Below are 12,419 nucleotides of genomic sequence, written 5' to 3' on the forward strand. Positions count from 1 at the left end.
CGCCCGAACGTCATCATTCCGCTGTCGGATTCTCGCGAGATTCGTATTCTATATAAGGAGCCGCACGTCGCCGCCATTTTCACTCGTGCATTGGAGATTGAACGGAGAGGACGTGGCAGTGTTCTCTCCCTGAAAAGCTCCGTAATCTGTGCTCAGTGTGCTGCAAATATCTGTGCTCAGTGTGCTGCAAATAATCTGTGCTCAGTGTGCTGAAAATATCTACGTTCTCTGCCTGAAAACGCTCCATATCTGTGCTCAGTGTGCTGCAAATATCTGATCAGTGTGCTGCATTGTGGGGACTGGGGACCACCAGTATAAGTATATACATGATGTGGCCATTCACTGGTACCTGGTGACAGAACGTATACTGGATTGGATTCCCCCACAATGTAACTTTATATCTGTCACCTAGTATATACATGATGTGGTCATTCACTGGTACCTGGTGACAGAACGTATACTGGATTCCCCCACAATGTAACTTTATATCTATCACCTATATACATGATGTGGCCATTCACTGGTACCTGGTGACAGAAAGTATACTGGATTCCCCCATAATGTAACTTTATATCTGTCACCTATATACATGATGTGGCCATTCACTGGTACCTGGTGACAGAACGTATACTGGATTCCCCCACAATGTAACTTTATATCTGTCATCTATATACATGATGTGGCCATTCACTGGTACCTGGTGACAGAACGTATACTGGATTCCCCCACAATGTAACTTTATATCTGTCATCTATCTAATAATTATAGTAGTACAGTACAGTAGGCCATTGCTGTATCTTGCAGCTCTGTGTCACTGCAAGTATCCATTCCATATCTGTGCGGCATTTTTGTGAGCAGTATATATAGTATTACAGTGCAGCATTTTGGTGACTAACAGTATATAGTTGTACAGTAGGCCATTGCTGTATCTTGCAGCTCTGTGTCACTGCAAGTATCCATTCCATATCTGTGCGGCATTTTTGTGAGCAGTACATATATAGTATTACAGGGCAGCATTTTGGTGACTAACAGTATATAGTTGTACAGTAGGCCATTGCTGTATCTTGCAGCTCTGTGTCACTGCAAGTATCCATTCCATATCTGTGAGGCATTTTTGTGAGCAGTATATATAGTATTACAGTGCAGCATTTTGGTGACCCAACAGTATATAGTTGTGTACAGTAGGCCATTGCTGTATCTTGCAGCTCTGTGTCACTGCAAGTATCCATCCATTCCATTTTCTTCCAGTGATTTGGACCAATAATACCATTGATTAGAACGAATAATTCCAGTGATTTTGTCATTTTCTTCCAGTGATTTGGACCAATAATACCATTGATTAGAACGAATAATTCCAGTGATTTTGTAATTTTCTTCCAGTGATTTGGACCAATAATACCATTGATTAGAACGAATAATTCCAGTGATTTTGTCATTTTCTTCCAGTGATTTGGACCAATAATACCATTGATTAGAACGAATAATTCCAGTGATTTTGTCATTTTCTTCCAGTGATTTGGATCAATAATACCATTGATTAGAACGAATAATTCCAGTGATTTTGTCATTTTCTTCCAGTGATTTGAACGAATAATTCCAGTGATTTTGTCATTTTCTTCCAGTGATTTGGACCAATAATATCATTGATTAGAACGAATAATTCCAGTGATTTTGTCATTTTCTTCCAGTGATTTGGACCAATAACACCATTGATTAGAACGAATAATTCCAGTGATTTTGTCATTTTCTACCAGTTATTTGGACCAATAATACCATTGATTAGAACGAATAATTCCTGTGATATTGAGGTATTTGTATCGCTTAGCTTAGCCGTCCAGCGACCACAGTGCACCTCTTTTTCTCTTTTTTTTTGCATCATGTGCTGTTTGGGGCCAATTGTTTTAAGTGCCATCCTGTCTGACACTGCAGTGCCACTCCTAGATGGGCCAGGTGTTTGTGCCACCCTCTTGGGTCGCTTTGCTTAGTCATCCAGCGACCTCGGTGCAAATTTTAGGACTAAAAATAGTATTGTGAGGTGTGAGGTGTTCAGAATAGACTGGAAATGAGTGGAAATTGTGGTTATTGACGTTAATAATACTATAGGATCAAAATTACCCCCAAATTCTATGATTTAACCTGTTTTTGAGGGGTTTTTGAAAAAAAAACACCCGAATCCAAAACACACCCAAATCTGACAAAAAATTTTCAGGGAGGTTTTGCCAAAACGCGCCCGAATCCAAAACATGGCCGCGGAACCGAATCCAAAACCAAAACACAAAACCCGAAAAATTTCCGGTGCACATCTCTACATTTATTTATACACATATATAAATATGTATATCTCTCCTTCCTTCCAACCACCCCACAGTCAGTCTCCCCCGATGACTATATGTTGCATTTGTAGCTCCCCACCTCATCCCAAAGCTCTAGCTCAGTGTGCCTGTATCCCCTCACCACACATCACTTTTTCCTGCACTGCTTTCATACTCTTATTGGACAAGACGGCTCACATCCCTGCTGGGCACTAAGTGGTGTATCCTTGGAGCCCCTCTGATCTTCGTGGCTCCGGTACAGGTGTCCCCTATGACCCCCCTGTCACTGGGCCTGGTTTGACAGGTGCAGCAGCAGTGGATACTGTAGCAGCAGAGCGGGGAGAGCACCTCTATAGTGCATCGCCTCTCTGCATTGCTAAACCTCGCTGAGTATATTGCAACGGCTCTGAACATACCCAACAAGCAAGGACATGGCTACTTGTAGTGAGGCACCATCCCTGTTTTTACAACACATATTTTCAGTGTTGGACTGGGGCATGAAGGGCTCACCAGGGGAATGCAGTGGCAGAGGGCCATACTTAAGAGACTTGAACAACCATTAGAGAGGACATATTCCGCAGATAACATGGATTCTACAGTGCCTGAGTCCATATAAATATGTTAACGTAACCACTAAATTTCATTGGCAGGAGGGCGGATCTTGGTGTAGTTTCTATAGAAACAAACCAAGCAGCCATGTTCATCCATGTTCCTGCTCTACGAATCTGCTCTACTAATAGAGTAACAATGTATAATGCAAATGCACAGTCTGAAACCTGACATTAGACGAGGGGTTAGGGCCAGGGGTGTAAGTTCATCCCAGTCGCCCGGAGGCAAGTTAGAATTGGAATATATGAGCACACGGTATCCGGACTCCAGGTCGACAACAAAAAGGTCGACACACCTTAGGTCGACATGGACAAAATGTCAACATGGACAAAAGGTCGACAGGAACAAGTTCGACATGGAAAAAGGTCGACATGAGTTTTTCACATTTTTTTTCTTTTTTGGAACTTTTTATACTTAACGATCCATGTGGACTACGATTGGAACGGTAATCTGTGCCGAGCGGAGCGGAGCGGAGCGAAGGCACCATGCCCGAAGCATGGCAAGCAAAGCGAGCCATGCGAGGGGACACGGTGCACTAATTGGGGTTCCCGGTCACTCTACGAAGAAAACGACACCAAAAAAACATAATAAACTCATGTCGACCTTTTTCCATGTCGACCTTGTTCCTGTCGACCTTTTGTCCATGTCGACCTTTTGTCCATGTCGACCTAAGGTGTGTCGACCTTTTTGTTGTCGACCTGGAGTCCCAGACCCGAGCACACACAACTTACAGAATTACATAGGTAGTGCTCTCAGCCGGACTACAGGGACCTGAGTCCACAGTGAATTTGCAGGGCTCCAGCTCATATTTGCCTACCCTTCTGGAAGCTGCGGGAGTCTCCCGATTTTTTGGCTTGTCCCCCGCAGCCCCGGAAGGGTAAGTGATTCTCCCGCATCCCGCACAATCCTGCCCGCTTCCTAGGGAAGCAGGCAGGATAAGGATAAAATAATACACTCTAAGGCAGCCGCCTGAGGGGGCGGGGCTAATTGTGTTATTTAGCCCCGCCCCCTACCCGCAGCCCATCCAATCGCTGTCATTTCCTCCTCTTGGGGTGGGGCTTAATGATATCTCAGTTTAGCCACGCCCCCCGAAGTTGCCTGCTGCATCTCCTCTCCGGGATTCTCCCGGAAAGGAGACTTGAAAGGTAGGCATGTATGCTCCAGCTATGCTGTGTGACCATGTCCGATGTGTCAGGGTCACACTCACAAGATTCAGCTGTCTGCAGCATGCAGAATCAGCTTTCACCAGTGGGTCCCATCCACTGGCATATTTATAATGGGTGCAGTGTGTGCAGTGCACATGGATCCCTGAGTCCAGGGGGGCCACACTGCACCTATTTTTTAATACTTACCCGTCTGGGGTAAGAGCAGCGCTGCAGAAATCACCAGGAAAATAATGTAGCACAGTATTAATTTTGTTGATGAAAATTTTGACTAGATGTATTCGGCAACTACAGTTTATTTCAGGATTAAAATGAAAGCTAAGAGCCACTGACTAAATCTTAACTAAAACAAAGCAAAAAAGTGACTAGGACTAATGCTAAATTTAAACTCCCTATCAAAGTTAACACTGGAAGTAGGGTTTTACTTTTTTAAAGGATAATTATGTGTTCTAGATATTTGCAGAAAATAAATATGACCCGCTGTGAAGGAAATATGGTTGTGTATTGTACTTGTTTGTTTTAACAAACTTAAGACAGTCATTTGTACATGATATATGGAAGCACTACAGTAAAAAACGTAACTTTAAAGTAAACCAAGTACAATTTTAAGTAAGGGACTAAAACAAAAATTCAATTCAAATCCTTGTCAAAATTAACACTGGAGCTGCAGCCATTTTCCAGATGTTTTGCGCATTCGCAGTAGAGAAATCACCAGGAAAATGACCTCTGGGACACCGGGAAATATTCCCAGAGATCTGCGCAGGCACTTTAGAGTCTGTGCTCCTAGTGCTCAAACGCTACACCTCTGCCGGCTAGAGAAGAGTGGCCCTGGACAGAGAAGGCTGCACATGGGCTGCCCCAGGAGACTCCTCCAGCACTGCTGGCTCCTTCTCAGTGACAGGTGCCAAGTGCTGCAGGATAATGTTACACAGCAGCACTCAGTTCCTGTCACTGACGAGGAGTTGGCATTTTGGTGTCACTCCCTTGAAAGGTTGACACAAGGGTGCAGCCTGCATCCCCCTTGTGACACCTCTGGATTTAGGCTTGCTGTTTAGACACAGCCCGAGCTGTGTGCTTGCTCCTGCCCAGCTCACCTCTTCCTGCTCCTCTTTGGTGGCTTTGGCGGCTGTAACTGTTACATGCAGGGGCGGATTGGGAACAAAAAGCGGCCCTGGAAAAATTTGTACTAGTGGCCCCACATGGACAGCACCAGAGGTGTAAGGTCTAGCCATGGGCCATGGCAGCAGCACCCTCCCCCCAAGACTTTCCAGATAGTGGGCATGTCCAGCATCAAGGGGGAAGTTAAAAAGAAATAAAATTAAATATCATGAGCACATTATATGATACACCTTCAGAATTTAGGAAACTATATCATTCTTTAGAAAGATATATTTTCTTGCTTATTACATCAACCGTATCCCAATCACTATTCACTCAATCTTATATGTCAGCCAAGCAGGCAGACAGAGCATACACTAGATCATCTGCAATCACAGGCTAAGTGGCAAAGTCATTTTCATATATGCAAATTATTTTGCATCTTATTCATTATGTCTATAAAAATGACCACATGTCCTCAAACAAAACAGGTCCCACGGGTGCGCCGGCCCACCGGGAATCTTCCCTGTAAACCCTATGGCCAGTCCGCCTCTGGAACTTACATGTGCCGTCACGATAACTAGGTCTGTACGAGGAAAGCAATGCAGTTTTAGCACACAGTCTGCCCTATTGCTGTAATCTGCACTGTGCTGACCAGGAAGGCCAGTAAGAAGTTGAATGCCAAGAACGTACTAGGTACACTCCAGGTATCCCACTAGGCTGCAGGGTACCATTCCAGGGCCCCTAAAAGTTAAATGCAGAGGCCAAGGGCAGTGATCATGCTGATGCCTAGGCCCTGTTTACTGAGTGTTTCCCCTAGTTATGTGGGACTGGTAGGCAGGGCTTTCTGCAAAGTTCTACCAGTAATCTTGTAGCGTCTAGTTTACCTTCGTGGAGAGGACCTTTCCCATAACCCTTCGGGTCCATGTCACAATCTATTTGGAATATTAAAGTGTGGCGAGCGAAGCGAGACACCGAGCCCGAAGCGTGGCGAGTGAAGCGAGCCCGCGAGGGTCCAATGCTGCATAGAATTTTTTTTTTACCCCAAACGAACGGAGAACTAAGAAAACATGTAGGTGCTGTAAGGGCGGAAGTTCTCTCCTGCCCTCTCATTTTGTCACTTCCAGGTCCTGAGCACGAAGGTAATATAGACACAACCCCAGTAATCTTTCAGCCTCAGTCCCATAATGTTGAGCTGCAGGGTACAACTACAGTGTGATGATCACTGATAGGTGGATCACAACACATGGTCCTGTGATTAGCTCAGACTAGACAGCTCTGAGTAGAAAGCTCTGCCCCTACTACACTGATTTTTTTCTCTGTATACCATGTAAATACCAACACTTCTAGCAAAGGGCCTAATTCAGACCTGATCGTAGCAGCAAATTTGTTAGCTAATGGGCAAAACCATGGGGGTAATACCAAGTTGATCGCAGCAGGAAATTTTTTAGCAGTTGGGCAAAACCATGTGCACTGCAGGGGGGGGGGGGGGGAGCAGATATAACATTTGCAGAGAGAGTTAGATTTGGGTGGGTTATTTTGTTTCTGTGCAGGGTAAATACTGGCTGCTTTATTTTTACACTGCAATTTAGATTGCAGATTGAACTCACCCCACCCAAATCTATCTCTCTCTCTGCACATGTTTTATCTGCCTCCCCTGCAGTGTAGATGGTTTTGCCCAACTTCTAACAAAGGCCCTCATTCCGAGTTGATCGGTCGCAAGGCGAATTTAGCAGAGTTACACACGCTAAGCCGCCGCCTACTGGGAGTGAATCTTAGCTTCTTAAAATTGCGACCGATGTATTCGCAATATTGCGATTACTAACTACTTAGCAGTTTCAGAGTAGCTCCAGACTTACTCTGCCTGTGCGATCAGTTCAGTGCTTGTCGTTCCTGGTTGACGTCACAAACACACCCAGCGTTCGCCCAGGCACTCCCACCGTTTCTCCAGCCACTCCTGCGTTTTTTCCGGAAACGGTAGCGTTTTCAGCCACACGCCCATAAAACGCCGTGTTTCCGCCCAGTAACACCCATTTCCTGTCAATCACATTACGTTCGCCGGAGCGATGAAAAAGCCGTGAGTAAAAATACTTTCTACATAGCAAAGTTACTTGGCGCAGTCGCAGTGCGAACATTGCGCATGCGTACTAAGCGGATTTTCATTGCGATGCGATGAAAAATACCGAGCGAACAACTCGGAATGAGGGCCAAAGTTCCTGCTGCGATCAACTCAGAATTACCCCCCATGTGCACTGCAGGTGGGGCAGATATAACATTTGCAGAGAGACAGTTATATTTGGGTGGGGTTATATTGTTTCTGTGCAGGGTAAATACTGACTGCTTTATTTTTACACTGCAATTTAGATTTCAGTTTGAACACACCCCACCCAAATATAATTCTCCCTGCACATGTTATATCTGACCCCCCCTGCAGTGCACATGTTTTTGCCCAACTGCTAACAAATTTGCTGCTACGATCAGGTCTGAATTAGGCCCAATACTGGCAGAACAGCCACAAACTCCAAGGAGCCTATTCACCTCTGCTCTAGAATCCAAAAACCCTCTGGCCTGCGATGCCCTTTGCCTGTGAAACAATAAATAAAAATGTTGCCATTCAGATGTACCCTAAAGGCCTAGATGGCCACTTACAGTATCTTTCCTTATGGATATTAAGGCCGTGCGCTGGCACCATGTTTAACTGCTATATTAAAATGGCTGGTCAAAATACAGTGGTCAATGCTACAACACTCAGCAGGTATTTAAAAACATATTTAAGTAGCTGTATGAGGTCAAACATTTTCAGATTTAGTATACGCTGTTTATAATAGCACATTTTTTTATTCATGAGTCAGGAAACAAGAATGAGGAATAGATGCACACAGATGTATAACAGTAGCCAATTTCTGAATGATTTTCTGGGAAAACAGAACTATGGAAGTTACTCAGGTTTGTTAGCAAACCAAAAAAGCAAAAATGGGCAAAACCATGTGCCCTTCAGGTGGGGCAGATGTAACATGTGCAGAGAGAGTTAGATTTGGGTGGGTTATATTGTTTCTGTGCATGGTAAATACTGTCTGCTCTATTTTTACACTGCAATTTAGATTTCAGTTTGAACACACCCCACCCAGATATAAATCATTCTACACTTGTTACACCTGCCTCAACTGCAGTTTAACATGGTTTTGCCCATTAGTGTCCTTTTTTGGTTTGCTAACAAACCTGAATAAGGCCCTATGGGGGTCATTTCGGCCTGATCGCACGCTAGGATTTTTCGCTGCGCTGAGATCAGGTCAGAACTGTGCATGCATATGCACCGCAATGCGCAGGCGCGTCGTATGGGTACAAAGCGGATCATTGCTGAGCGATGGATTTAACCAAGAATCCATTCGCTCAGCCGATCACAAAGAGATTGACAGGAATTGGGCGTTTGTTGGTGGCAACTGACCGTTTTCTGGGAGTGGTTGGAAAAATGCAGGCGTGTCCAATCGTTTGCAAGGCGGGTGTCTGACATCAATTACGGGCAAGAACAGGCTGAAGTGATCGCAGCGGCTGAGTAAGTTGTGAGCTACTAAGAAACTGCACAAAACTTTTTAGTACCACTTGGCTGCACATGCGTTCTCACACTTGCAAAGCAAACATACACTCCCCTATAGGTGGCAACTATGGTGGTCATTCCGAGTTGTTCGCTCTGTAATTTTCTTCGCATCGCAGCGATTTTCCGCTAATTGCGCATGCGCAATGTTCGCACTGCGACTGCGCCAAGTAAATTTGCTATGAAGTTTGGTATTTTACTCACGGCATTACGAGGTTTTTTCTTCGTTCTGGTGATCGTAATGTGATTGACAGGAAGTGGGTGTTTCTGGGCGGAAACTGGCCGTTTTATGGGAGTGTGTGTAAAAACGCTACCGTTTCTGGGAAAAACGCGGGAGTGGCTGGAGAAACGGAGGAGTGTCTGGGCGAACGCTGGGTGTGTTTGTGACGTCAAACCAGGAACGACAAACACTGAACTGATCGCACTGGAAGAGTTAGTCTCGAGCTACTCAGAAACTGCACAGAGAAGTCTTTTCGCAATATTGCGAATCTTTCGTTCGCAATTTTGATAAGCTAAGATTCACTCCCAGTAGGCGGCGGCTTAGCATGTGCAATGCTGCTAAAAGCAGCTTGCGAGCGAACAACTCGGAATGAGGGCCTATATGTTTGCAGTGCTACAAAAAATAGCTAGTGAGTGAACAACTCGTAATGACCCCCTATGTTAGCTCGCAATCCTCAAAACATATGAAAAACATTTTAATCAGTATGACAATTTCATAATTTTTGGAATATTTTAGCCAGATCCTTAGAATCTGTTCCACTTTTTGATAAATAGCCATTGCTGACCAAAACAGACTAGGAGCTAAAATATATATATAATGCAAATAGCAAAGTTTACCTTTTATATTTGTGTGCATATACTGTACACATACACAGTATAAATACATACTATAAATACACAAATTAAGCATACAGCATTGGTTCCCAAACTGAGTGCCATGGAACCCTGGGGTGCCTCGGGGCACTTGCAGGGGTGCCTTGGGTTGGTGGTCTAGAGTCAATTCAAATTATTTATGGTCATTGTAATATGCAATCCCAGTGCTTGTACCTTCCAATCATGAAATATGTGGACAAACAGAAGCAAATCCTTTATATCACCACATACAGGGTGGGATATACTAAAGGGAAAATACGGTAAACCCCCCGTTTTACAGCATTTTCATATGTACTAACCCCCGGCTGCAGGGTTTTTGACGCAGAGGGTATCTTTGTATGGCGATACCCTATAGAAGCCTATGGGCTTCTTACCGCATCGTGACACCGCATTCAGCTGCCATCACCGCCCGGCGCCGCTGACACCGACCCCCACCCCTCTGGCATACCTGTGTGAGGAGGAGGAGCCCGGGACTGACTGCTGGTGTCACCTCCCGGGGTTGGGAGGTGACAGAGACCCCTGGAAGATAACGTAGACCCCCCACACACCTTCTCACAGGTATCGCGGGGGGCCCCTGTCATCGTATTGCGATGTTAATTGCATATGTTAGTACATATGCAATTAGCATCGCTGCGGTGGGTGGCGATGTATTTTAATACATCCCGCCCCTAGTAACTAAACCTAAAGATGACATATAAACAAAATTTACTTTATTCAATAGTTTTTTTCTGAAATCTCAATAAGAATCTCTTTGTCTAGGGGTGCCCTGATTTTTTTGATACTTTATGGTGCCCTGATTCCAAAAAGTTTGGAAAATACTGGCATACAGTATAAAATAAATTAAAATATCTTAATGGTAAAATAGTCAAAACACTAATTTATATTGTTGTGTGTTGGAATTTTGGACTCATTGTAAATTTTAGAAGTGACCGACACCTACCCACGCGTTTCTCTTATTCCCCAGCACCAAGAGCACAATGCGCAGAGACACATTAACAAGACTATATAAGGGATGATATATTAAACCTGGAGAAGTGATAAAGTGAAAGGTGATAAACACACCAGCCAATTAGCTCCTAACTGTCAAGTTACAGGCTGGGTTTTAAAAATGTCAGGAGCTGATTGGCTTGTGTGTTATCACCTTCCACTTTATCACTTCTCCAGACTTAATACACCTGCCCAAAAAAACCTAAAGGTTGCTCTGTGCCAAAGGTTGACCACCACTGGTCTAGAGCTAAGATTTCTAACATGTATCTCTTCTGCTTATATGTAGTAATGAAAGTGAATAATTATTAACTACTGAAACTAATTTTATGTTTTTTTTATCTTCTCTTTTTCTCAGTGCATCCCAATGTCAGCCAGGGTTGCCCAGGGGGATGTGCCACATGTTCAGATTACAATGGCTGTATGACATGTAAGCCAAGACTGTTTTTTGCTCTTGTAAGGAACGGTATGAAGCAAGTTGGGGTTTGTCTTTCCTCATGTCCAAATGGATACTATGGGATACGTTCTCCAGGAGACAATGAGTGTAAAAGTAAGTGACACACAGAAGGAAAATTACATTATAAATTCAATACTATTTCCATATAATATATCAATGCAATACCATGACATATTATTTATTTACAAATATAGTTTTATAAAACAGCAAAATACTACAAAAGTCTTACACAATGGGGGGTATTCAATTGTTTGAAAAGTCAATTGGGTGTCTGTTTTTTCCTATCTAATAGACAGGAAAAACAGGCACCCAACCGACTTTTCAAACAATTGAATTCCTCCCAATAGATGTATATAATAATTTCTGGTACTTAGGGATTTAAAAAAAAAAAATTAACACATGTGAGGTTTGTTTACTAAAAATTCTAAAAAGTAAAAGTTTAGGTTTTGTCCAAGTACATTCTAGCTTTCATTTATCTAGTACATTCTAGAATATTAAAGCTAGAATGTGATTGGTTCCTCTAGGCAACACCTTCATGTTTTCTCTTAGATGTTTTAGTAAAACTACTAATATAAGTACAAATTGTACATTTCAAATGGTTAGATCAGTGGTTCCCAAATCCAGTCCTCACTAACAGTCCAGGTTTTAAGGATATCTATCGTTGAGCACAGATGGTTAAATCAAATTGACTGAGGTACTAATTAAGTCGCCTATGCTCAAGCATGGATATCCTAAAACCCTGCCCTGTAAGGGTTTGGGTACCTCTGGGTTAGAGTAATCTTTAAATGAATAAGTCAGAGATACAACATGTCATCATTAGAACTGATTAGTGTCTGTTCTGTGTTTTTAGGATGTAAAGCTGACTGTGAAACATGTTTCAACAAAAGCTTCTGCACAAAATGTAAAGGTGGATTTTATTTGCACAGTGGGAAGTGTCTCGACACATGTCCAGATGGGTTTGAGAACAATAACCACAGCATGGAATGCAATACTATTGGTGAGTAGTATCCACAATATGACTTACAACTGTTTATTAAGGTAACGTCAGCATTTACGATTTATCATTAAGGGTGAGATATATCAAGCAGTGAAAAGAGTGGAGACATGGACCTGTGGAGAAGTTGCCCATTGCAACTAATCAGCTTAGTGGTAACATCAAGTACATTCTATAAAATAATAGAAGCTTTTTGGTTGATATGGGCAACTTCTCCAGTGGCCTACTTTTTCACTCTTTTCATTGTTTGATACATCTCCCTAGTCAGTTATGTCCAGGATTGGGGGCCTCAAAACCGTTAGACAATTTGGGGGGAGACACCTATGGCGCTTCTACA

At 43.3% G+C, this 12,419-nt stretch overlaps 1 protein-coding gene across 1 annotated transcript in view; it reads left to right on the plus strand.

The window, feature by feature from the left end:
- The window catches only part of RSPO3 (R-spondin 3), a 180,256-nt gene that overhangs the window by 96,244 nt on the left and 71,593 nt on the right, over positions 1-12,419 (plus strand). Inside the window, exons 2-3 of the mRNA XM_063917294.1 lie at positions 10,990-11,181; positions 11,939-12,085. Coding sequence (XP_063773364.1) covers positions 10,990-11,181; positions 11,939-12,085 — 339 coding nt within the window. The remainder of the gene's footprint in view (positions 1-10,989; positions 11,182-11,938; positions 12,086-12,419) is intronic.

This window comes from Pseudophryne corroboree, chromosome 4, assembly GCF_028390025.1.
Source record: "Pseudophryne corroboree isolate aPseCor3 chromosome 4, aPseCor3.hap2, whole genome shotgun sequence".
In the NCBI taxonomy this organism is placed as follows: Eukaryota; Metazoa; Chordata; class Amphibia; order Anura; family Myobatrachidae; genus Pseudophryne; species Pseudophryne corroboree.